Source organism: Talaromyces rugulosus, chromosome VI (assembly GCF_013368755.1).
Source record: "Talaromyces rugulosus chromosome VI, complete sequence".
Classification (NCBI taxonomy): domain Eukaryota; kingdom Fungi; phylum Ascomycota; class Eurotiomycetes; order Eurotiales; family Trichocomaceae; genus Talaromyces; species Talaromyces rugulosus.
Genome location: NC_049566.1, coordinates 1363899 through 1388107, shown reverse-complemented (window position 1 = coordinate 1388107; position 24209 = coordinate 1363899). Strand labels below are relative to the sequence as shown.

At 49.1% G+C, this 24209-nt stretch overlaps 4 protein-coding genes across 4 annotated transcripts; 3 read left to right on the top strand and 1 right to left on the bottom strand.

Moving 5' to 3' along the window:
- Positions 1 to 95: 95 nt before the first annotated feature.
- Positions 96 to 1052, top strand: TRUGW13939_10824 (uncharacterized protein; the record flags this gene model as incomplete). Its single annotated transcript, XM_035493934.1, has 2 exons — positions 96 to 204; positions 262 to 1052. 2 exons carry the CDS (start codon positions 96 to 98, stop codon positions 1050 to 1052), a joined length of 900 nt encoding a protein of 299 aa, XP_035349827.1.
- A 542-nt stretch (positions 1053 to 1594) lies between these two features.
- TRUGW13939_10823 (uncharacterized protein) lies at positions 1595 to 3599 on the bottom strand (the record flags this gene model as incomplete). Its single annotated transcript, XM_035493933.1, has 3 exons — positions 1595 to 2949; positions 3002 to 3389; positions 3453 to 3599. 3 exons carry the CDS (start codon positions 3597 to 3599, stop codon positions 1595 to 1597), a joined length of 1890 nt encoding a protein of 629 aa, XP_035349826.1.
- Positions 3600 to 5039: 1440 nt separating this feature from the next.
- Positions 5040 to 7442, top strand: TRUGW13939_10822 (uncharacterized protein; the record flags this gene model as incomplete). Its single annotated transcript, XM_035493932.1, has 7 exons — positions 5040 to 5063; positions 5188 to 5565; positions 5626 to 6225; positions 6282 to 6635; positions 6693 to 6863; positions 6925 to 7052; positions 7106 to 7442. The coding sequence occupies 7 exons, from the start codon at positions 5040 to 5042 to the stop codon at positions 7440 to 7442; spliced, it is 1992 nt and encodes a 663-aa protein (XP_035349825.1).
- A 1129-nt stretch (positions 7443 to 8571) lies between these two features.
- On the top strand, positions 8572 to 23769 carry TRUGW13939_10821 (uncharacterized protein; the record flags this gene model as incomplete). Its single annotated transcript, XM_035493931.1, has 7 exons — positions 8572 to 8816; positions 8878 to 9190; positions 9250 to 11082; positions 11812 to 11920; positions 12000 to 12157; positions 12241 to 23037; positions 23086 to 23769. The coding sequence occupies 7 exons, from the start codon at positions 8572 to 8574 to the stop codon at positions 23767 to 23769; spliced, it is 14139 nt and encodes a 4712-aa protein (XP_035349824.1).
- Positions 23770 to 24209: the final 440 nt, after the last annotated feature.

Sequence of the window (24209 nt, the reverse complement as noted above, 5' to 3'; positions counted from 1 at the left end):
CTGTCTGCTATTTAAACCCATCATCAATATAACCCCATTGGGCTCAACGTGCCGACTCCCTACTTCTGTCGACCTCTTCGACCTCTAGCATCACCATGTCTGCTCTCACAATTGCCCCTTCGTTTGGCCCTAGGCCGCTGGTCCAGTCTCGTATGCGTGGTGCTCTTCGCCCGACCAAACTGAGCACCGTGAACCGCTTGAATGGTACAGTCCTGTCTGCCATTGACTTTCTACTGCTCGTTGATTAACACTCGTCTCCAGCTACTCCCCGCCCAACCCCTCTGAAACGCTCGATTGTGTACAGCTCGGATGAAGAAAACATTGCTCCCTCCTTCGGCAAACTAGACTCGACCAAGCGCAAGCGTTCCTCCGAAGATGACGAGCAACTCTTCGAATCCCCAAAGGCCCTCAAGACGACCCGCATGTCGTCAGCCTCGGAGGTGAACAAACCAGTCGAGACCCCAACTCCTCGTAAGGTGAGCGTTACCATTGGGAAACCCGCTGGTCGCTCTCCATTGGGCAAGTCCACCAAAGCTTTTGGTCGCCGCTCCCAGCGTACTCCTCTCGGGCGTCTGGCTCAAGCACCAGCACCCATCACCAAAAGCCCTGCTCCACAGTCCACTCGCCAGCCAGCCAGCTGGTTCTTTGATATCCACGTCGACACTCCTGATGAGGAAGCCTCCAACACCATGCAGCACTTTGCTGGCCGTCTTGATATCAGTGATGACGATGAAGCTAGGGCCAAGGCTGATGACCGTGGCAAGGAAAACATTCCTCCTCACGAGCTCGGAATCGCGATGCCACCTGCTGCCCAGCCGCTCATGTCTACTGCCCGCCATGGAAAGAACATGATGGCCTCTTCACGCTCTCCCCTCGTCGAGCTCAAGCCCTCCGATTACTACCCCGCCGATCTCAAGGGCGTCTTTGACACCGTTGTCATTAATGAGGCATCTACTCCCACCGTGTCCAAGGAGCTCATCCCCTCCGAGCCCGATTTATCCAACACCGAGGCTGAGTTTGTGACTGAGACTGAGAAGAATGCTCAGATCTAGCTCTGACACAATCACTCACAATCAGCTCTCACACTTACCTGCTCCAATCATTATTTACATTTGGCTATCTTTTCAGCAACGGCGTACACATGGCGGCATTTTTTGATTTACAATACCCTGGACAAACATACTTTCTTGAATCTTTTCGTTTCTCTTCCCAACCTTGGCCGGCCTTCTCTCTCAATACGGGCAGATGGCCTAGGCATCTCCTCGCCTTTTCTTGACTTTTTATTTAGCTATGACTTTGAATGGGTGTCTTTGTTCCTGGAGTTTTATATGAGTGGCTATTTGTCTATTGCTGTCTATTGCTTGCATTAGTAATGATTGTTTCTTCTTCTGATTGGTTGCTCGATATGTGCTTTATTGTTTTGTTTGCACATATGGGATTTTGCTACGAGTTATGTTCACATGAGACTTTTTGATTACGTATTTGATGTATGATTACGCTACAAGGAAACAAATCATTTCGCTTTACTTGGTTCTTGCTGTAAAAAAAAAGTACATGTAGACTGCAGCTGAGAATTGATTTTATTTCAATCTTGCTAATCATCAATACGAACACGCTTCTGCTTGCCCTTGCCCTTGGGTTTGGCTTTGGCTTTGGCTTTCCCTTTAGCAGTTCTCTGCCTCTTGGCCGGTTGTGCACGCGCTTCTCCTTCATTAACATCATCTATATCTTCCTCATCCTCGTCCTCCTCATCCCCATTCCCTACGTCATTATCATCCTCGTCATCACTCAAAGGTTCATTCTCCTCCATCACCCTCCGTATAGCTTCTCTTTCCTCCCCTTCTTCGTCCTCCGCAACGGCGTTGCTTGGCCTGCCCGCCGACACTGCGGTTTTCCAATTGGCGGCGCCCTTGAGAGTCGTCCTGACCTCTGTGGCCAGCATGAGTTCTCGCGGAGTAGCTGTCTCGGGATTGACGTAAAATGCCTCGAGGCTAGGGTCGTCCGCGGCGTGGTGGTCCGGAAAGCCCAAGATACACTCGTACTCCGAGTCAGCAGGTTCGCGGTGCTGTTGGGTCAGGGCGTTGATCTTTTGCCGCATGATCGTCTTGACCTTGGCCAGCGTGCCGCTGCCATACCACCCATCGCTGACGGGGTCGCACTCGCTACGCAGAAAGTCTGGGGCTGGGTTGGTCGGGTACAGGAGTTCTTTGATGATCGGGTCGACAATGTCGCATACCATCCAGATCTTGCCGTCTAGCGGGAGCGGCGCTTTGCCGGTCCAGAGATGGCTGTCTGGCAGCTCGTCTCTGGTCACCGTGGGGATACCAGAGATGTCGAGGCCGCTAAAGTCGCGAGGTCCGCTGGCAGCAACGCCGGTGTGTCGTTTGGCGCTCCCGCCGCCATCGCGGGCAACGTCTGGCTCTCGTGCCTGTACACGAAAGACAAAGGTTTGGAAGTTGCGGAATTCGACGTCGGTGCGCGGATCGTGGCCTAGTTTGATGATTGCGTCTCGCCATGGCCCGGATCGGAAGATGTATCCCACATAGCCGATGGCGTGTCGCAGTGCGGTGCGCTGTTCTGGGGTTTTCAGGGCATTGCGCAACCCGCGACGGGTCCAGGCTGGCCGCTCAGCGAAGAGGGTTTCGAGGATGGCTATCGTTTCTTGGAGCTCCTGGTCCAGCTCGGATACTGGTGGGCATTCCTTGTGTGGTTCGGAGGGGACTTTGGGCACGTCAAAGATTACTTGGTGGGTGCGCACTTTGTTTGGGGTTTGCGTGTTGATGGAGTTGACATTCCCCGCAGTGTCTTGGAACACCTTGACTGTTGGGTTCTGGCGATAGGTATATTGAAAGGGGATGTGCGCTTTGCTAAACGCTGGAGGTGGGATCAGATCCACGTTTGTGAGCTCTCCTTTGCTCATGGACATGTCAAACTGTCTCATTTTCTCGACTGTATTTTGCTCTCTTAGTATTTCTTTTGGGTGGATGTTCTGGCAGCTTACAGTCAGGTGTAAAAATCGTCTCTCGAACCCTCTGCGTAAACGGACTCGCCGTAGTTGAAAACACATAGTCCGGAATACTTCGGTAGTTGTGAGTTCTCTCCACCATGCCGACAGGCTCGACAGTATACTTTGTAGCATTGTCTCTCAGACTTTGCTGTCTAAAAGCACTAGACTGCCGCTCCCTCTCAACCGCTTCAGGCGTGGACTTGCTGTCAGTAAAGGGCTCATCGCTGCCTCTTTTACGTTTGCGTCCGGTCCATTTGGGCACGGTGACTTTGAGCAGGATGTTGTTGGATGGTCGGTTGACCGACTCGATTGGCCTGGCCATGGGGTCTTCGGGGCGAAGGAAGAGCAGTCCCCTGGTCGCTGGCTTGGAGGGATCCAATATCTTGAGCATGTCAGGGGAAAAAAAAGTTTTTATATATAAGAAAACAACGCGGGTAAAACTTACATTGGCAAGCCCTTTCTCGCCCTGCAATGTAGCGATTGCCCTGTCGACATTTTTGACGATGCCAGGATGCTCGACAGCGACTATGCGACGCGCTGGTATCTGGAACCAGGGTGCATAGCGAGGATGCACGTTGTCTTCGGCCACCATGGTGCACAATATTTGAGGTTGTTAGTGGTGGCGGCGTTATCAAAATATATCGAGACTGCAGCCGAGATGCACTCGGAAATGAAATAGCCACCACTAGTCTTCTTGTCAATCAAAACCAAGGAAACAAACTACTACCCTTTCATGACCTTCACACACATCTGCAGTCATAACACGCAGGAGGAAGAAGGAAGACGAATACCTTTCTTTCCCTTGAACATCCAGCCATCAGCCATCAGCCAATCAGCCGGTGCCTGGCGCGGAAACGGATTAACGGAAGGAGACGGCACGTGACCAGACCCACGGAATTGTTTACGGTAAATTTACAACACAAACATTCGAACCGCTTTGTCGATATCGGGCCGGTCGAACGAGCAGCGAGCATTGCAGAATACGGCCCAATTACAGAGAGGGATGCACGCGCAAAGAGCAGGATTGGACAATGCACACGCTTGGTGTTATGTGTGGTGGGATGCGCGAAAATCCAAGATGTCTGCCTTGTCTCAGCTCTTCGCACTTTTGCGCTCATCAACACAACAACACCACACTGTTATATTGAACTGTAGTAAACAGTTGGAGACGGCCGAGTGACAGCCACATCGTAATTACTATAACTTACAAGCCCAAGAAAACCCCAGCCATCTTCTACTATCCAATATCCGACTGCATAAAACAGGCGGGAGGCCAATACTGTCGGTGATAAACAGCCCCTCGCATCATCGTGTGCAACAACGTCTTCGCAGTGGCCCAGCATTTTATTTAATCCGTAGTAAAACCGGCCAAAATTAAATAAAAACCAAAGCAAACCACGGCCAGCAAGAGGAGTCCCAAAGAATCACCAGTACAAACCCACACTGCACGGTTACTTACTAGCAGCTCATTAGCTGTCGTCGGGGCCGTCCCCCGCTCCTCTCCTGCTAAGCGACACTGGGACAACCAAACCTCCACCGCCCAGACCTCCAGAACAGACAGCGACCGGACAAGTCGACGGAGAACCAGGTACGGCGAACCCAACAATACTTTGTGTGCAAAGTCAAGCTTGATTCCTCGTCCTTCTTTGCTTGCTTTCTCCCTGCTCCAACCCATCTGGCCGTCCAGGTATGCTTGCCCGATGTCTCCTGAATTTCCCCAAACACCATAACACCGCCTCAGCCCCAAGCATCAACCATTCATTCTTCAGCGTGTCGCATCGCTAATTACCCCATCTCGCCCCCGACAGCAGCCTTCTTGCCGGACACCGAATGGTCTTCTTCTTGCTGTCACGCGTCGTATCCCGGAGCAGGCTCATAATTGTCCTCTGCAGGTCGGAAACAGGGTAGCCCGTCGCCGTCCTCTCGAACTGTCTGCAATCACCCGTCGCTCCCCCTCCCTCAACCAGCCGTGTGACGGTCCACTGTCGGCGAACAACACCTTGGAGCATCAATAGTGCAGGAGACAGGCAGAATGAAAGGCTTCAGACAGAGAGTGGTGAGTGCCCATCTTGACCCAGCGCTGCGGGTTGTGATCTGTCGCTGTCGCTGTCGCCCGTGTCGCCCCAACACCAAACAGCTTTTGCCTTGTTGTTGTTTCCCCGTCACGCTAACCCTCTCAGCACGAGCAGCTATCTCGGGCCAAGGACTCGAATAAATCGTCAAAGAAACGAGACTCTTCCTCCAATGCCTCGAATGCCTCGTTGACCCCCGCCCAGCAAGCCCAGTCGTCCAGTCCGAACCATGTTACGCCCACCTCGTCCTCCACCTCGGTGAATGATCCTAGGGGCAGCAAAGATAACCTGTCTCCGGCCAGCGCCAATTCCGCCGCTGCCCAGCAGGGTGCTACTGGTCAAGCCGGTATGGACCAATTCTTGGTACCGTCAGCGCAAGTAGAATCAGGAACTCATGCTGTTGAAGCAGTGAATATCCCCGGCACGCCGACGAGGCAAGGGCAGCAGCCTCTGACTCCTAGTGTTGTGATCAGTCCAAGTGCGCCTGTAAGTTCTTGAACCCTCCTGATACTTGCAAACCATTTTCTAAATCTTTCGCGTGCATAGCATGTCCCTCCTCCCGGCGCGGCCGAGACCATGCCCGGAGATCTGGCTCCTCCGAAAAAATCCCATGCCTTTGATAGACTTCACTCGACCCCCAAGGACATCTCGGAAGGTATCAGGACACCAAAACGCCAGCATTCGTCAAGATTTGATATATCCGATCAACGCCAGCGCGAATTGGAGAAACTGCCAGGCTTCCACGAGGTTCCACCAAACCGTCGTCAAGACCTGTTCATGCAGAAAATCGACCAGTGCAACATCATCTTTGACTTCAACGATCCTACTGCCGACATGAAGTCCAAGGAGATAAAGAGGCTGGCACTCCATGAACTCCTCGACTATGTCGCAAACAATCGCTCCGTCATCACCGAACCCATGTATCCTCGCGTGGTCGACATGTTTGCGAAGAACCTCTTCCGGCCTATTCCGCCGCCAGTGAGCCCTCAAGGCGAAGCCTTTGATCCCGAAGAGGATGAGCCGGTCTTGGAAGTGGCCTGGCCTCATATTCAGGTTGTCTACGAGTTCTTCCTCCGCTTTATCGAAAGCCAGGATTTCAACACCAATATCGCAAAGCAGTACATTGATCACCAATTCGTTCTTCAGGTGAGAAAAGACACCTGCCCCTAATCTGTAGCAGAAGAACTGACATCGGGGTTTAGCTGCTCGAATTGTTCGACTCCGAGGATCCCAGAGAGCGCGATTTTCTCAAAACAACCCTTCACCGTATCTACGGAAAGTTCCTGAACTTGCGGTCTTACATCCGACGCTCAATAAATAATGTTTTCTTTCAATTCTCATATGAGACTGAGCGATTCAACGGAATTGCTGAGCTGCTAGAGATTTTGGGTTCCATCATTAACGGATTCGCCCTTCCACTGAAAGAGGAACATAAACTTTTCCTGACCCGAGTGCTCATTCCGCTACACAAAGTCAAATGCTTAAGCATGTACCACCCGCAACTAGCTTACTGCATTGTCCAGTTTCTGGAAAAGGACTCAGCACTCACTGAAGATGTTTGTCTACCTTTCCCCTTCTGGAATGTGCGCTCCCGATGCTAACTGTAACCCAAGGTTGTGCTGGGCTTACTGCGATACTGGCCGAAAGTGAATAGCACGAAAGAGGTGATGTATTTGAACGAAGTTGAAGATATTTTTGAGGTCATGGATCCGGCCGAATTTGCCAAAGTCCAAGAGCCTCTGTTCACCCAGCTGGCGAAATCAGTCGCCAGCCCTCACTTTCAGGTTCGACCATGCCTCTTTCCTCTCCAACTTAATAGGAGACCCTGTGCTGACCTCTTTAAAGGTCGCCGAGCGAGCCTTATATTTCTGGAATAACGAATACTTTTGCAACTTGGTTAGCGATAATGTGGAGACCATCTTGCCTATAATGTTCGCCCCGTTGTATGAAAACTCCAAGGGCCATTGGAATAAGTAAGTTGGGTTGACTGAGTTGCCTGAGAAACCCTCTTGCTAACCGTGCCCAGGACAATCCATAGTATGGTTTATAACGCCATGAAGTTGTTCATGGACATCAACCCACAGCTGTTCGACGACTGCATGCAAGAGTACAAAGAACACCAGAGTGGTGCGGACGAGAGAGAAAAGTCCCGTCAACAACGATGGGATCTGGTCGTAGAACAGGCCGAGAAGCGAAAGAACGGATGTGTGCCCACTCAGCCCTTGTTACCTACTTCCAACTCGGGCAAAGCCGAAGAGATAGATCCAATTACGCAGGACAGCCAGAAGAGATTGAATGCTCTCAAGCTTGATGAATCTGCCACGCCCAAGGAGAATACATTGAATTCGGTTAGTCACACCTGATCTTTTGTTGCTGCTTAGCCAAACATGTGGTTCTGCCTGTCCTCTTGCCTTGTCTACATATCACTTCCTGCGAATGCTAAGATACCGTCCTTCGTCTTTGAATAGCCACTGTGATTCTAACTATCGGCTTCCGTTTGATCCAGAGACGGCGGCGAGGCTCCAATGAAGATTTTCGGAGACGGCGCAGTCGCAGCGGCAGCGGCAGTGGTGTACGGATGCGGCGAAGTTCTCTTGGTGGTGTCTCTGTCTCGCCAGGGACCTCCCTGTTAGCCCGGAGCAATTCAACTAAATAATAAACGTGACCGAGTCTTGGTATAGCGATCCCTGCGAATTCTTGTCCTGCTTTTGTCATAGCAGTTCTGTGCACACCTGTCATCAGGAGCAGCCTCTATGCTTGCCTTTAGGATTGTACCTTTTTTTCTTCTTCTCTCTTCCCTTGACGTCTTCCCCCTTTTTATGATCACAGGAGTCGCTCCTATTTTTGCCCCTCCCCTTCTTCCCCCTCTCCTTGTCACATTGTTCGTGTACATGGTTTTAACAACACCTCTTTGCTTCTGCTGCAACTGTGAAGCTCGTGGACCAGCGATCTACTTGAGCGTATATTCGAGTTGGACTTCTTGAGATAATGTTTCGGCGTGGGAAAACGGGATACATGGCGTTTTTCATGTCCTATGTAGTAGATACTCAAACGGACCTCTTTTTTCGATATGCTTTCTGCAATCTGGACACTTGGTGTTGAAACTCGAATTAGTATGTACTATTAGTATGTAGAAAGGGCCTTAGACGTGCCTGAACTTTGAACATGCCCAGCACCCTCGAGGTACCCACTTGTGGACCCGAGCCGCCACATGTGCTACTCCTGTCCCGCGGCTGCCTGCGTCACCACCAGTTAGCTGTCCTTCTACTCAACTCTCGACACAAACTTGATTATCATTTTTACGAGCGCATCCAAGCTGCTCGCTGAAAAAGATAACACAAAAAAAACAAAAAGCATAAAGTAACAAGTCATCGTTTCAGCCGACCGAGCTTGCGGAAGCTGAAACGACATCCCTACCACGCCCGCTGTGCTCACTGCCAAACGAATATCTTGAGCACAGGGAGAAACGAATAGTTTCTTGAACAAAGAACCATGTTTAACCGCAGCAATCTCCCTTTTGGGCAACGGCCTCCGCAAGGCCAGGATCCACGCTCTCGGAATGGGTACGATACTGTGATGGGTGACGCCGGATCCAATTCTCGGGGTTACGGAGGGCCGCCGCCTCCATCACAGAGAGGACCTCCCTCGAGCCAAAGAAGGCCAGCACCACAAGGGGAAGGGGTCTGGACACTCCGTTCGGAGAAGAGTCCTAATACCGCTTACACATATGGTAATCTGTAAGAGAATCCACTCGCTCGCTCACTCATGGTGTTTTTAGTTCCTAACACGGAATTTTAGGGTGGCTGTTTCTTCCCTCGATTTCCCTTTGACGGCTTTCGGACCTGAGTTTTACCTGCTTGTCAACGATCTCTACGTCTTTTCGGCCCGGCCTCTAGATGGGTTTCCACAGGGATACATTGGGTTTGCGGAACGGCAGCGAATGTGGGCTAGGATTGCCGTGACGGATTCAGTGAGGGCACAGATCTATAACCCTTTCAACCAGGAGAGAAAGGCGTACCTGGGCTCGACCGATATAGAAATCGGCTTTGCTGGAAAGTCCAAGACGGAGGAGCATTATGATCAGAATGACCTGGGAAATTCGGTTCGAGAGGTGAGTAGCTCTACAATCTAAGTCGGCCTTGTCTGGGCGATGAATGCTAATTTTTGCAGAAATTCCAAAACCAGATTCTGGCGCCCGGACAAAGAGTATTGATGGACCACCGAGGCATCCCGCTTGCCTTGACCATTAAGACGGTCGAGTTGATGGATCTCATGTCGGAGAAGCAACAAGAATCTGCCACGGATGGCGTAGCCACCGATCCCACCGCACGAGGCATTCTCACCCCTCATACTGTCGTCAACTTTTATAAAGATGCAAAGAGTGGCATTAACCTAAAAGCTTCTGACCGCCGACCTGCCGCCAACTCTATCATTCGACCTGATTTCAAATTTGAGAATATGGGTATTGGTGGCTTGGACTCGGAATTCAGTACCATTTTCCGTCGTGCCTTTGCGTCGCGAATCTTCCCTCCTGGCTTGATCGACAAGCTGGGTATTCAGCACGTCAAGGGTATTCTTTTGTATGGCCCACCTGGAACGGGAAAGACTTTGATCGCGCGACAAATCGGTCAAATGTTGAATGCCAGAGAACCCAAAGTTATCAACGGACCCGAGGTGCTTAACAAGTACGTGGGTCAGTCAGAAGAGAACATCCGGAAACTATTTGCCGATGCAGAGAAGGAGTACAAAGAGAAGGGCGAGGAAAGTGGTCTTCATATCATCATCTTCGATGAGCTTGATGCTGTCTGCAAACAACGTGGTAGCGGAGGAGGAGGAGGTACTGGCGTTGGTGACAGCGTTGTCAATCAGTTGCTCTCCAAGCTCGACGGTGTCGACCAGCTCAACAATATCCTTCTCATTGGTATGACTAACAGAAAGGACATGATTGATGATGCGCTATTGCGTCCTGGTCGTCTTGAGGTTCACATGGAGATCTCTTTGCCGGACGAACAGGGCCGGGCCCAGATTTTGAAGATTCATACGCAGAAAATGCGAGACAACAATGTGATGGAGCCGGATGTCGATCTCCTGGAACTTGCGCAGTTAACGAAGAACTACTCTGGTGCTGAAATTGCCGGACTCGTCAAGGCTGCAACGTCCTTTGCATTCAACAGACATGTTAAGCCTGACACAGTCGCCGGTATTAAGGAGGACGTTACCGAATTGAAAGTCAAACGGGACGACTTTTATAACGCCCTCGAGGAAGTCAAACCCGCATTTGGTGTGGCTGAAGAGCAACTGGAGAACTGCGTGCAACAGGGTATCCTGCACTACTCGCACACCATCAAGGAAATTTTGAATGAAGGCCACCTCTTCATTAAACAGGTCGGAGCTACTGGCGCGACGCCACTATTTTCTGTCCTATTCCACGGGCCGTCTGCCAGTGGAAAGACAGCGCTTGCAGCACGGATTGCTATAGATTCCGGGTTCCCGTTTATTCGTCTCATTAGCCCAGAAGATATGGTCGGCTACAGCGAGACGGCAAAAATCCAGCATATCACTAAGGTCTTCACAGACGCATACAAGAGTAACACAAGTATTGTTGTCGTTGACAACATTGAAAGAATCATCGATTGGGTTCCAATCGGTTCTCGCTTCAGCAACTCTGTGCTTCAGACCTTGATGGTATTCTTGACAAAACCGCCGACACACGGAAGACGGTTGCTTATCCTTGCTACAACAACGGAGCGTTCTCTTCTTCGAGAGCTGGACATGTACAACTCGTTCAACGCCGACATTATGGTGCCGACGGTTGACTCTTATGAAGAACTGAGGCACATCCTTGAACAATCCGAAGCCTTCACACCCGAAGAGATCGAGCGGTCGCTCGGGGGTATCTATAGTATCGACGAGGATAAGAAGATTGGCGTGGGTATCAAGAGGATTCTGTTGGGCATTGAGACGGCCAAGCAAGATCCCGACAAGGCAGGACGCTTTTCGAATGTAATTAACCGGATTATTGATCAGGATAGACGATTGAGGGGATAGTGCTGTTGATGACTAATTTTGAAACTTTTACCGTCTTTTACGATATTGCTCATACTGGACTTGATAAAAGACGCTATTTAATCTTTCCTGTAACACCTAATTATTACTAATTTTACTCATCTAGAGTAATGTTTTCACCAAAGCGTTCATAGTACTACGTGGAATGTTGGATGATTGGTTCTAGACCGGCGGAGAATTACTTTGAATGATTGGACAGCGCTTGTATTCAGCCGCGCGCTTGAGGTACCCGAGCACTGTGATTGGACTGTACGGAGCGGAAAAACAAGAATACGCAAAATTACCGCATTAGGAATAGCGTATTTGTTCAGGGTCTCCGCGACGCCCGCGCTCTCAGAGACTTGCGGGCGTGATGCTTCTTCCCCGGAGAGCCAAGTCGCGCCTACCCTGCAACCTTACACTCCGGCTCCTGTCTGTTCTTTCTTCTTTCTTTCATTGCGAGGCAGGAACATTTAATGACTTTTTTTCTTTCCTTTCTTTCATTTGCCTGCCAAATTTCCTAATTAATTATCGAGTCTCCGCGCTCTCCTTTGCAGCCAGCCTCGCGAAAATCAGACCTGTATAGAGGTTTGACTATCGGCCTAACGCATATGAATTACATTTGATAGAGAGGTTTTGACCCCTCCAAGGCTCGCCGGCCCCGAAGGCCTGGCTATTTGAACCCAGACACCATTTTCTGTCATCTCTGCGATAGTCTTCTCTTTCGGAGCAGCCGCAATCATGGCCGAGCGCGGCATTGACCTGTTTGTCGACCGGCTGGGTAGTGAGAAATTTGGTAAGAACATCGAAAAAATAGAACTGGGGACCCGCCGGGCGGCTTTACTAGTCAAGGCTAACAGCACATCCGTTAATAGAAAACTCGAAGAAGGCCAATGTCGCCGTTGAACTTCGCGACAGCATCGAGAACTACTGCACCGCCGCCAATTATCCCGTCTTTCTTGCTAAGATATGGCCAGTCTTCAAGAAGATCCTCAAGGGCGATCCCGTTTTCACAAATCTATCATACGAACAGGTGAGGGAAATCGCTTGATGCGCGCATATCATCATCATTATTTTAGGAAGAAAGACTAAAGCGCAATTTGTACAACTTTTTAGAAACTGCGGAATTGCCTTCTCGAAACATTACATCGTCTTCCAACCGCTTCCCCTGATGTCGAGCCGTACGCCGTGGACATGGTGGATACACTGATGCAGCTTGTCAGAGTTGAAAATGAGGAAAATGCGGTGTTGTGCATGAAAATCATTATGGACTTGTCACGAAATCAGGTCAAGGCAACAACCTCGCGAGTACAGCCTTTTCTAGAACTCATTCAAGAAATGTTTCAAACCATGGAAGAAGTCGTCCGGGAGACGTTTGATTCCCCCAATCAAGGCGGCACGCCTGGCTTACCGTCCACGCCCGGTGTTCTTCCTCAAAACTTTCAATCTCCACGGCCGGCATCTCCTAGCACGTCTGTTGCCGATCTAGGCACTGAGCAGCAGGCCAATCACCATCTCCAAAAGGGAATGCAATCGTTCAAACTCCTAGCGGAATGCCCTATTATCGTCGTTTCAGTCTTCCAAGCTCATCGTGCCTCTGTCGCCACGAATGTGAAGCTATTTGTTCCTCTCATCAAAAGCATTTTGTTGTTGCAAGCTAAGCCGCAGGAACGGGCACATGCAGAAGCTGCTGCGCAGGGAAAGCTTTTCACCGGTGTCTGCAAGGATATCAAAAATAGAGCCGCTTTTGGAGAATTCATTACTGCTCAGGTCAAGACAATGAGTTTCCTTGCCTATCTTCTCCGGATGTACGCACAACAGCTCCAAGACTTTCTACCAACTCTCCCGTCCGTTGTCGTTCGACTGCTCCAGGATTGTCCTCGCGAAAAGTCCAGTGCAAGAAAAGAGCTCCTGGTTGCCATTCGCCATATCATCAACTTCAACTACCGGAGAATTTTCTTGGAAAAGATTGATGAGCTCCTGGATGAGCGAACACTTATCGGAGATGGTCTGACTGTTTATGAGACCATGAGACCCCTGGCTTATAGCATGCTTGCTGATTTGATACACCACGTGCGAGACCACTTGACTCGAGACCAGATCCGAAAGACTGTTGAAGTCTACACCAAGAATTTACATGATGAATTTCCGGGAACTAGCTTTCAGACCATGAGTGCCAAGCTCTTATTAAACATGGCAGAGAAGATATCCAAGCTCGAAGACAAACAAGATGCACGGTACTTTTTGATCATGATCTTGGATGCCATTGGTGACAAATTCGCCGCAATGAATCACCAATTCGAGAATGCTGTCAAGACTTCACGCGCCTTCAAGAAGCGCACCGACCTGACTCCCGACAGCTACCTTGTCGATCGAGACAGCCCTCCCGACTGGGACGAAATCGACATATTCTCGGCTGTCCCCATCAAAACATCCAACCCTCGCGATCGCGGTGGAGATCCGGTTTCTGATAACATCTTCCTTTTCAAGAACCTGATCAACGGTCTGAAGAATATCTTCCATCAGCTCAAGAATTGCAATCCAACCCACATCCAGATCGATCCTAATAACACGCCGATCAACTGGCCGGAAGTTTCTTACGGATACAATGCCGAGGAGGTCAAAGTCATCAAGAAATTATTTCACGAAGGTGCTCGCGTTTTCCGCTATTATGGTGTGGATCAGCCATCTCCTGATGTTCACTATTCATCGCCATTCGAGTATCTTGCTAGCCAGTACACTGCCCCCATGTCGAGAGAGGAGAAAGAGCTTCTGGAAAGCTTTGGCACAGTTTTTCATTGCATCGACACCGCGACCTTCCATGAAGTCTTCCACAGCGAGATACCTTATCTCCACGAACTAATGTTCGAACATGGCGCTCTTATCCATCTTCCGCAATTCTTCCTAGCAAGCGAAGCAACCTCACCTGCATTCTCAGGAATGGTCTTGCAATACCTGATGGAACGCATTCATGAAGTCGGCACTTCCGATATGGCGAAAGCTAAGATTCTATTGAGAATGTTCAAGCTCTCATTCATGGCTGTCACGCTCTTCTCGAGCCAAAATGAGCAAGTCCTGTACCCTCATGTTACCAAAATAGTGACCAAGTGCATTGAGCTATCGGTAACAGCTGATGAGCCTATGAACTACTTCCTATTGCTACGCTCGTTGTTCCGCAGCATTGGAGGGGGACGGTTCGAACTGTTGTATAAGGAGCTTCTCCCCTTGTTGGAAATGCTTCTGGAGACTTTCAACAACCTCTTAATGAGCGCTCGCAAACCGCAAGAGCGCGATCTATACGTTGAATTGACATTAACTGTGCCGGCACGTCTAAGTCACCTCCTTCCTCATCTGAACCACCTTATGCGCCCCATTGTTGTCGCACTCCGGGCAGACTCGGACCTTGTCGGCCAGGGATTACGCACTCTTGAATTGTGCGTTGATAACCTGACGGCTGATTATTTGGACCCAATCATGTCACCGATCATGGATGAGTTGATGACAGCACTATGGGATCATTTACGGCCACATCCATATAGCCACTTTCACTCTCATACCACAATGCGCATCCTTGGAAAATTGGGTGGTCGCAACAGAAAGTTTTTAAATCATCCACCCGAGCTTTCCTTCCAACAGTTCGCAGATGACGCCCCCAGTGTTGACATTAGGTTCATCGGCCCTAACGAAAAGAGGCCATTCCCCATCGAAATCGGTATCGACCTCGCATATGCAAAATTGCTAGAGACTCCAAAGGCTTCTTCGGCCAAAACTTCCGATATATATTACAAACAACAGGCCTATCGAATGCTGAGTTCTCAGCTGAAGCTCTATATTGGGCACGAAAATCTTCCAGATGACCTGGCGTCTTTAATTCGGCTTCAAGCGGAGGACCTCCTTGAGGGCAAAATTCAGGGCCCCGTCGACATCTTGGATAAATCAGAACGCTCTGTGTCGATCTCGAAGAAAGTTGTTCAAGAGGAAACCTTGAAGAAGCTTTTGAAGGCCTGCTTTTTTGCGACTACCATCCCTGAGCTCGAACCAGCTGCATCGTCTTTCGTGGCAGATGTTTGCCGGCACATCGTGGTTGTTGAAATCGGCCGGGCCTTTGCTCAAGCTAGGCATACGAGAAAAGCCTTTGACGTAAACAGTGGTGAAGGTCCTGTTTACTTGGACTCTCGCTTGTTAGCCGACGTCATTGTTGACTGTTTCTCCTCTGACAATCCCAAAACAAGAGATTCTGCCAAAGTTGGACTGGATGTTATCAAGGAGTCTGCGGGCATTATCTTCGGCGCCCCCGACAAAGCTGCTAAATTGCCCTTCTGGCAACATCTTGGTCGCGTATTCTGCCACAGCTGCCATAGCGAAGAATGGTTTACGAAAGCTGGAGGCAGTCTGGGAATCCATCTCCTAGCCACCGAACTGGAGTTGGGCGATAGTTGGCTGTATGAACGACAAACGGAGTTCGTTAGAGCTTTGATGTATGTGATCAAGGACACGCCTCCCGATCTTCCTGCCAGCACTCGCATCAGAGCCCAAGAGACATTGAGTCTTATTCTCAAACGCTGCAATAAGGGAATTTCCAAGGACGATCTGAAGAACGAGAAAAGCCGTCTCCACACCCTCTGCGGATTTTTCATTTATGAGTTGTCCCATATGAACAAGCATGTGCGGGAAACATCACAGAAGGCATTTGCCGTTCTAGCCGAGGTGATTGGCTGCGAAGTACATGAACTCATGCTCCCGGTTAAAGATCGCCTTCTTCAACCGATCTTCAACAAACCTCTACGCGCACTCCCATTCCCTGTTCAGATCGGCTTTATCGACGCCATCACTTTCTGCTTGAGCCTCCACAAGAACATTGTCACTTTCAACGACGCTCTTAACCGGTTGATGTTAGAGTCTTTGGCTCTTGCCGACGCAGAAGATGAGTCTCTGGCGTCCAAGCCAAATGAATTCAAGAATGCAGAGATGATTGGAAACTTGCGAGTGGCATGTCTTCGTCTACTCTCAATGGCCATGGGCTTTCCGGAATTTGCCACGGGTCCCAACGCAAGTAGCCGAGGCCGTGTGATTTCTGTCTTCTTCAAATCACTGTATTCAAAATCTCCAGAGATCATCGACGCTGCAAATGCTGGGTTGCGTGATGTATTGACGCAGACCAACAAACTTCCAAAGGACCTTCTTCAAAATGGTCTTCGGCCGATATTGATGAATTTGCAAGATCCGAAACGGTTGACTGTTGCTGGCCTTGATGGGCTTGCTAGACTCCTGACTCTTTTGACAAATTACTTCAAGGTCGAGATTGGTCAGCGACTCCTGGAACATATGAAAGTGATTGCCGACGATGCTACACTTCAAAAAGTTTCTTTCAACCTGGTGGAACAGAATGCTGCCATGAAGATTGTCGCTTCCATATTCAATATTTACCACCTTCTCCCTCCTGCGGCAACGACTTTTATGGAGAACCTTGTCAACAAGGTCTTGGATCTTGAGGATAAACTGCGACGAACCTCGAACAGTCCCTTCCGCAAACCCCTAGTCAAGTATCTTAACAGGTACCCGAAGGATAGCTGGGCGTTCTTCCAACAACGGTTTAGTGACGAACGTTACGGTAGATTCCTCGGTCAGGTTTTGGCGGACCCTGAAAGCGCCATTCTTAGATCTGCTGTTGTTGCCGATACAGATGGCTTTAAGACTGCTGCTTTCGGCAGTGAATCGACTGATGGAAAGAATACCGCAGCCATCAACGCAATCCATATCGTTCATTCCATATGTACTCACGGACCAACGAGAAAGTGGCTCGTTAATCAAAACGATCTGAAGTTGAAGCTTCTCAATGCTGGCCGCGATCTCCAGTTCAAGTTGAGACATGATAAACTTCCGGCTAGTGAACGATTGAGGGTTGAGCAGGCTGAAGATCAGTTGATGGAAATTTTCACCATCTATCTTTCAGAGTCTCTCCAGGATCTCGACTTCCTTTTCGAATTGATTAGTGGCCTTTCGTCTGATGAGCTGAAACGAACACTTGCGTTTCCCAAATTCATCTACAAACACATCATCTTGAACGAGTCAATTGATTACAGACGATCTGTGATCATGAGATGTCTTGATCTATACGGACAGCGCGGATCATCGCAGAAAATGAAGACATACGCATTTCATAATCTCGTGAATCCTATCTTCGCAATGGATGTCAAACTCACTTGGGATAGCCCACCGAACAGTCCAAAACTGATCGATAAGAGCATGGCCGAGTCTATCCAGAGTCGTCTATGGCGTCCACAGGTCGGCGATATTACTGAAGAGTCAAATCAAGCTGGAGTCGACCATTCTCGAATGGAATCTTTACAACTGACCGCCTTGCTGATCAAATATCACCACCAAACCGTCCAAGAATCTCGCAAAGACATTATCAAATTTGCTTGGAACTACATCCGCCTTGAGGACATCATCAACAAATACGGCGCTTATGTGCTTATCAGCTACTTTATCGCTCATTATGAGACGCCTTTCAAGATTGTCATTCAAGTTTATGTTGCATTGCTGAGAGCCCACCAGAACGAAGGCAAAGCTCTTGTGACTCAAGCCCTCGATGTGCTTGCCCCTGTCTTGCCGACCAGGATTTCCGCAGCCGCTCAGAACGCTCAGCAGGGTGCCCAACAAAGTAACCAACAAAACACTCAGCAACCCAGTCAGCAGGGCAATCAGCAAGGCAATCAGCAGGCAGTGGATCTGAGATATCCACTTTGGACTAAATGGCCTCGTCGCATTCTGGCAGAAGAAACCGCAAACCTGCAGCAAGTGATGAGTATTTTCCAGTTTCTCGTCCGTCAACCAGACCTGTTTTATGAGTCAAGGGAGCATTTTGTGCCTCTCATTATCCCATCTTTGGCCAAAATAGCCGTTCCACCAAACCCTTCCAGCGAGAGCAAGAAGTTGGCTCTAAACCTCATTGGATTGATTTGGCACTGGGAAGAGAAGAGGGTTCAAGAAATCAACAGCGGAAGGGCCATTTCGGAATCACCAAATTCGAAGAAGCGCAAGCTGGATGATAGCCAACAACCCGAATCACCATCGCTTGCACCGCCTTCAGCACAATCCGACTACGTCGTCCCCCAGGATATGCGTGCGAATTTGATCAGGTACCTTATATCGTTCATCACAACACTTCCTGAGCGGTTCCCTGTTCCTGCTTTCAAACTTCGTGACCTGCCCACTCAAAAAACCCAGCTTCCTGTCATCTCAGGTGAGATGGTGAAGAAGGCAATCCAACTTTTGAGAAATCTTCTCCAGCCGGAATACTGGGGCGACTTGGAGATTGACTTGTATCCCAAAGTCATTGAGCCTATTCTTGCTAGCGAAAAAGCCGAAAAGCCCGATGAAAAGTATATCACAACCATGGTTAATACCTTGCAAGTGCTTCGTGTCCTCATTGCATCCAAGCCAAGTGAATGGATCGTCAACCGAGTTCCTTATATCCAAAAACTTTTGGAGAAGCCGCTCCGATCGGAAAACCCTGAACTTCAAGATTGTCTACATGGTGTGGAAGATGAAATGGACATCTCCCCCAAGCTTCCGCCTCCCGTCAAGTATGTGCTGGATGCGCTGCCTGATGATCAGCCAGATGAAGAAGACGCCATGGATGTTGACAGTACGCCATCCGAATTTGTCACATATCTCTCAGCTATCGCCACGGAAGGACTGTCCGGCAGCAATTATATCTCAGGCCTGAACACTCTGTGGACTTTGTCTCAAAAGAAGCCCTCAGAAATGGACAACCATATTGTTCAAGTGATGAAAACATTCTCCCAGAAATTGGCCAAGGATCATGTTGCTGCTTATACCAATAATCAAGCAGCTGTGCAACCTGGAGCTAAACCAGGTGAAAATGGAGCTGTTCCAGACCAACAAGAGTTTGAGATTGGTGTTGACCTGATTCTAAAGACAATCGACTTGATTTCTGTGCGAATGTCCAATCTCGGAGATCAACGTCGCCCGTTCCTCAGTGTTCTTGCCCAGTTGGTTGAACGATCACAGAACGCAAAGCTCTGTAGCAAGATTCTGGGAATGGTTGAAGGATGGATATTCCATTCTAATGAATCTTGGCCCACCCTCAAGGAGAAGACAGCTGTTCTACACAAAATGCTACTCTTCGAGTCCCGTCAAGATCAAACAATGCTGAAGAAGTTCTTGGACCTCGTCATTCGAATTTACGAGGATTCGAAGATTACACGCACGGAACTCACGGTGAGATTAGAGCATGCTTTCCTGATTGGTACACGGGCACAGGACGTGGAAATGAGAAACCGTTTCATTTCTATCTTCGACAAGAGTTTGACACGTACTGCTAGCTCTCGACTAAGCTATGTCCTTACATCACAAAACTGGGACACCCTAGCGGATTCGTTCTGGCTGGCGCAAGCCTCGCATCTTGTGATGGGCTCAGTGGATATGAATACGACTGCCCGGTTGCACCCTGATGACTTGAATGTGTATCCAATCTCGTTCCTCTTCAGCGCTGTTGAGCAGGATTCTCGCAAGGCAGATGTGATGGTCGACAGTCAACTGGAAACCTTTGTCACCGACCGTAAGCGATTCATATCAGATATCGGTGATGTTAGAGTTCGAGATTTACTCGAGCCCCTTTGCCAACTTCAACACACCGATTCCAAGACGTCATACAAGCTGTGGACTACCTTGTTTCCCATTGTTTGGTCAACCCTTGCCAAGGAGGAGCGCATAGATCTTGAAAAGGGAGTGGTAACTCTTATTACTCGCGAATACCACCAAAGACAAATAGATAAGCGACCAAATGTTGTCCAGGCACTTTTGGAAGGCGCAGTGCGTGCAAAGCCTCGATTTAAAATTCCTCCGCATGTAATGAAATACTTGAGTCGAACATACGACGCGTGGTATACGTCGGCTGTTTACCTGGAGGAATCTGCGAACAATCCAATCATTGACACCGCTATTGTGCGTGAGAGCAACCTTGACGCCTTGGTCGAAATCTTTGCGGGCTTACAGGAGGACGACTTCTTCTATGGTACTTGGCGACGACGGTGCAAATTCGTCGAAACCAACGCAGCGCTATCCTACGAACAACATGGCATGTGGGACAAAGCTCAGCAGTTATATGAAAACGCGCAAATCAAGGCCCGCTCAGGGGCTATGCCATTCTCTCAAGCCGAGTACATTTTGTGGGAGGATCACTGGCTAATTTGTGCCCAAAAGTTGCAACAGTGGGAGATTTTGAGTGATTTTGCCAAACATGAAAACCTCAACGATCTTCTTCTCGAAGCCGCTTGGAGAAACATTGAGCACTGGCAGAATGAAGGGAATCGTGAGCAGCTGGAGTCCTTGATCAAATCCGTTTCCGATGCTCCAACTCCGCGTCGCACTTTCTTCCAGGCATTCATGTCTCTGTTGAATTTCCACCTCAAGAAGGACGGCATCCAGGAGTTCAACAATATTTGCGATGAATCGATTCAGTTATCTATTCGCAAGTGGCACCAGCTTCCAAACAATATCACTCACGCTCATATTCCGATTCTCCAACACTTCCAGCAGCTTGTTGAACTCCATGACGCCAGCGTTATCTGTTCCAGCTTGTCTCAGACAAACGAAAGGAATCTGGATACCAAATCAGCCGAATTGAAACTGCTCTTAGGCACCTGGCGTGATCGTCTTCCAAACGTTTGGGATGACATCAATGCTTGGCAGGACTTGGTGACCTGGCGTCAACACATATTCCAGCTGATCAACGGGACATACTTGAATCTGTTGCCACCGCAGACCAACAATGTCGCAAGCAACTCATACGCTTACCGAGGATATCACGAGACTGCGTGGATTATCAATCGCTTTGCCCATGTTGCTCGAAAGCATCAAATGCCTGATGTTTGCATCAACCAACTCAGTCGTATCTACACTCTGCCAAACATCGAGATTCAAGAGGCATTCTTGAAGCTGAGAGAGCAGGCCAAGTGCCACTATCAGAATCCCAAGGAACTCACCAACGGGTTGGAAGTTATCAACAACACCAATCTGAACTACTTTGGGGCTCAGCAGAAGGCCGAATTTTACAGCCTCAAGGGTATGTTCTTGGCAAAGCTGGACCACGTTGAAGACGCCAACGAGTCATTTGGCGTTGCGCTATACTACGATTTGAAACTCGCCAAGGCTTGGGCTGAATGGGGTCAATATAATGACCAGCGCTTCAAGTCAGACCCTACAGATTATGAGTTGGCTGGAAACGCAGTTAGTTGCTACCTCGAAGCTGCTGGCCTCTACAAGAACGCCAAATCGAGAAAGCTGCTTAGCCGTATCCTCTGGCTGCTGAGCCTCGACAATGAAGAGGGTCGCATCTCGAATGCCTTTGAGAATTTCAAGGGCGACACTCCAGTGTGGTATTGGATTACGTTTATTCCACAACTGCTCACCAGTCTCTCCCACCGCGAGGCTCGTCTGTGCAAGGCGGTTCTTGTTAAGATTGCCAAGCTATACCCGCAAGCCTTGTTTTTCTTGCTCCGCACCAACCGAGAAGACATGATTAGCATCAAGAAGTCTCACGATGTAAAACAGGAGAAACTCAACCGAGCTAAGCAGCAAGCTTCACCCAACCCCAAGGCCGAATCTCTAAGCGGTTCGAGACCTGGTACTGCAACCAGTGGAGGACCTACACAGACTACGCCTAATAGCGCCAACAATACGCCAGCGCAGACCACCAACCCGCAGTCTAATGACCAAGCGAACGGACAAGCCAATGGCCAACCCCAAACTGCTACACCTACCCAGAATGCAAATACAGGTCAAGATTCAGGAGCCCAGCAACAGACCCAGCCCCAAGCACAAGGACAGTCTCAACAACCTGCACAGCAGCAACTAAAGCCTCAGCAACCAGGACAACAACAACAACAGGCACAGCAGGGTCAGGCTCAAGCTCAAAATCCAAATAACTCCACCCCAAGCCAACCAGCTGCAGGTGCAGAACCGGAGAAAGAGCCACTCAAGAAACCATGGGAGTACTCGGAAGAAATCATGTCAGGATTGAAAACAGCATTCCCGCTCTTGGCTCTATCTATGGAGACGATGGTCGATCAAATCCAGAAGAACTTCAAATGCCCCCCCGATGAGGATGCACACCGGCTTATTGTGGCGTTGTTAAACGATGGGCTCGCCTATGTTGGTCGCAGTCCTGCAGCATATGCTCAAGACTTCAAATTGCCGCCAGCCACAGAAGCCAACATCACTCGATTTGCGGAGACAATCCTTCCAGCACATATTCGCAAGTCTTTTGAAGCCGATTTTGTCGTGAAAAAGATTACAATGTTTGAATATGTCCAAAAACTGCGCCGATGGCGAGACAAGTTTGAAGAGAAACTTGATCGTCGACCGCAATCGCAATTCTTGGAAGTGTACTCACCTCACTTGAGCGAATTCCGATTCTTGAAGTTCGAGGAGGTCGAGGTTCCTGGACAATACCTCTTGCACAAGGACAAGAACCAAGACTTTGTTCGCATTGATCGATTCCTTCCGGATGTCAATCTGGTCCGTGGCATTGGCGTTTGCCATCGTCGCTTGAAGATACGCGGCCATGATGGCAGCATTCATCCTTTTGCTGTGCAACACCCGGCTGCTCGTCATTGTCGACGTGAAGAGCGCATCCTGCAGCTTTTCCGTATCTTCAACGGTGTACTTGCAAAGCGCAAGGAAAGCAGGCGCCGCAACTTATACTTCCACCTGCCACTCATGGTTCCTCTTGCTCCGCATATTCGGTTGGTTCGCGATGATCCTTCCTACATTTCAATGCAAGGCATCTATGAAGACTACTGCAGGCGGACTGGCATGAACAAGGACGAGCCCGTGCTGTTTACAATGGAGAAGATGCGCGGGCTAGCCGAGATGAAGCAAACTGTATGTTCGAATGTATTTTCTAGTTTTTCACATGCTAATTTTTCACAGCGTCCTCTCGAGCAACAACAAATCCTTCGCACTGAGATTCTCACGGCCGTTCAAGAGAAATGGGTCCCCAACGACGTTCTTCTGGATTACTTCCAGAAAACATACCCCAACTATGCTGACTTCTGGCTGTTCCGTCGCCAGTTCTCTTACCAATATGCGGCGATTTGTTTCATGACTTACGTTATGCACATGGGCAATAGATACCCGAACAAGATATCTATCTCTCGAGCTACAGGTGATATCTGGGGTTCTGAGTTGATCCCAACAGTCAACCCCGCAAAGGCCTTTTTCTACAACCCCGAGCAGGTTCCTTTCCGTCTCACTCCAAATATCCAAACATTGATGGGACCGATCGCTACGGAAGGCGTTTTTGCTTCTACGCTCATGTCTATTGCTCGCTGTCTCACAGAACCACGACAAGAACTTGAACAGCAGCTGAGCGTCTTTGTTCGTGATGAGATGATCTTCTGGGCTACGGCTCACCATCGCAGCACTTTGACTGAGAACCAACTCCGTGAATTGGTCCAGAATAACAGTGACATTATTGTCAACCGTGCTGTTAGCCTGGCCAGTCCTCCAGAGGGCAATCTTCCGGCCAACCAAACTACGATCGACTTGATCTCGAAGGCCGTCAACCCGCAATATCTGGCTTCTGCTGATGCTCTTTGGATGCCATATTTGTAGATTGACTTTGGGAGGATGTTTCCAATGATTCTTATATTTTTGTGGGTATTTGAATGAAATTGTGGTGTTTTGGGTGTTTTATCCTAGCCCGTGATGATTTTTAGTTTTGTATATGTCCATTGAATATGTGCGACATGAGCGAGGCCTGTTTTTAGCTCTGATTTGAGCATGGCGTTTAGGCAATGGGTACCGGCGAACTTCTTCAAAGCGTAATCTTTTATGCCCATATTTGATTTTGACTTTTTTTATCTTCTTTCATGTGGCTTGTGTAATGTTCATGTGGCCATGTTTGAATTTGATGTTATTATGTTTTTCTATTATTCAATAATACCTCATGTATCTATAAAGTTTTTTTTTTTAAAAATCGAATGATATTGATCACATTTGACTACTAGTTCAACGCAACTCCAGTACTTTCTAAACCGAGCTCGACGCCGCGA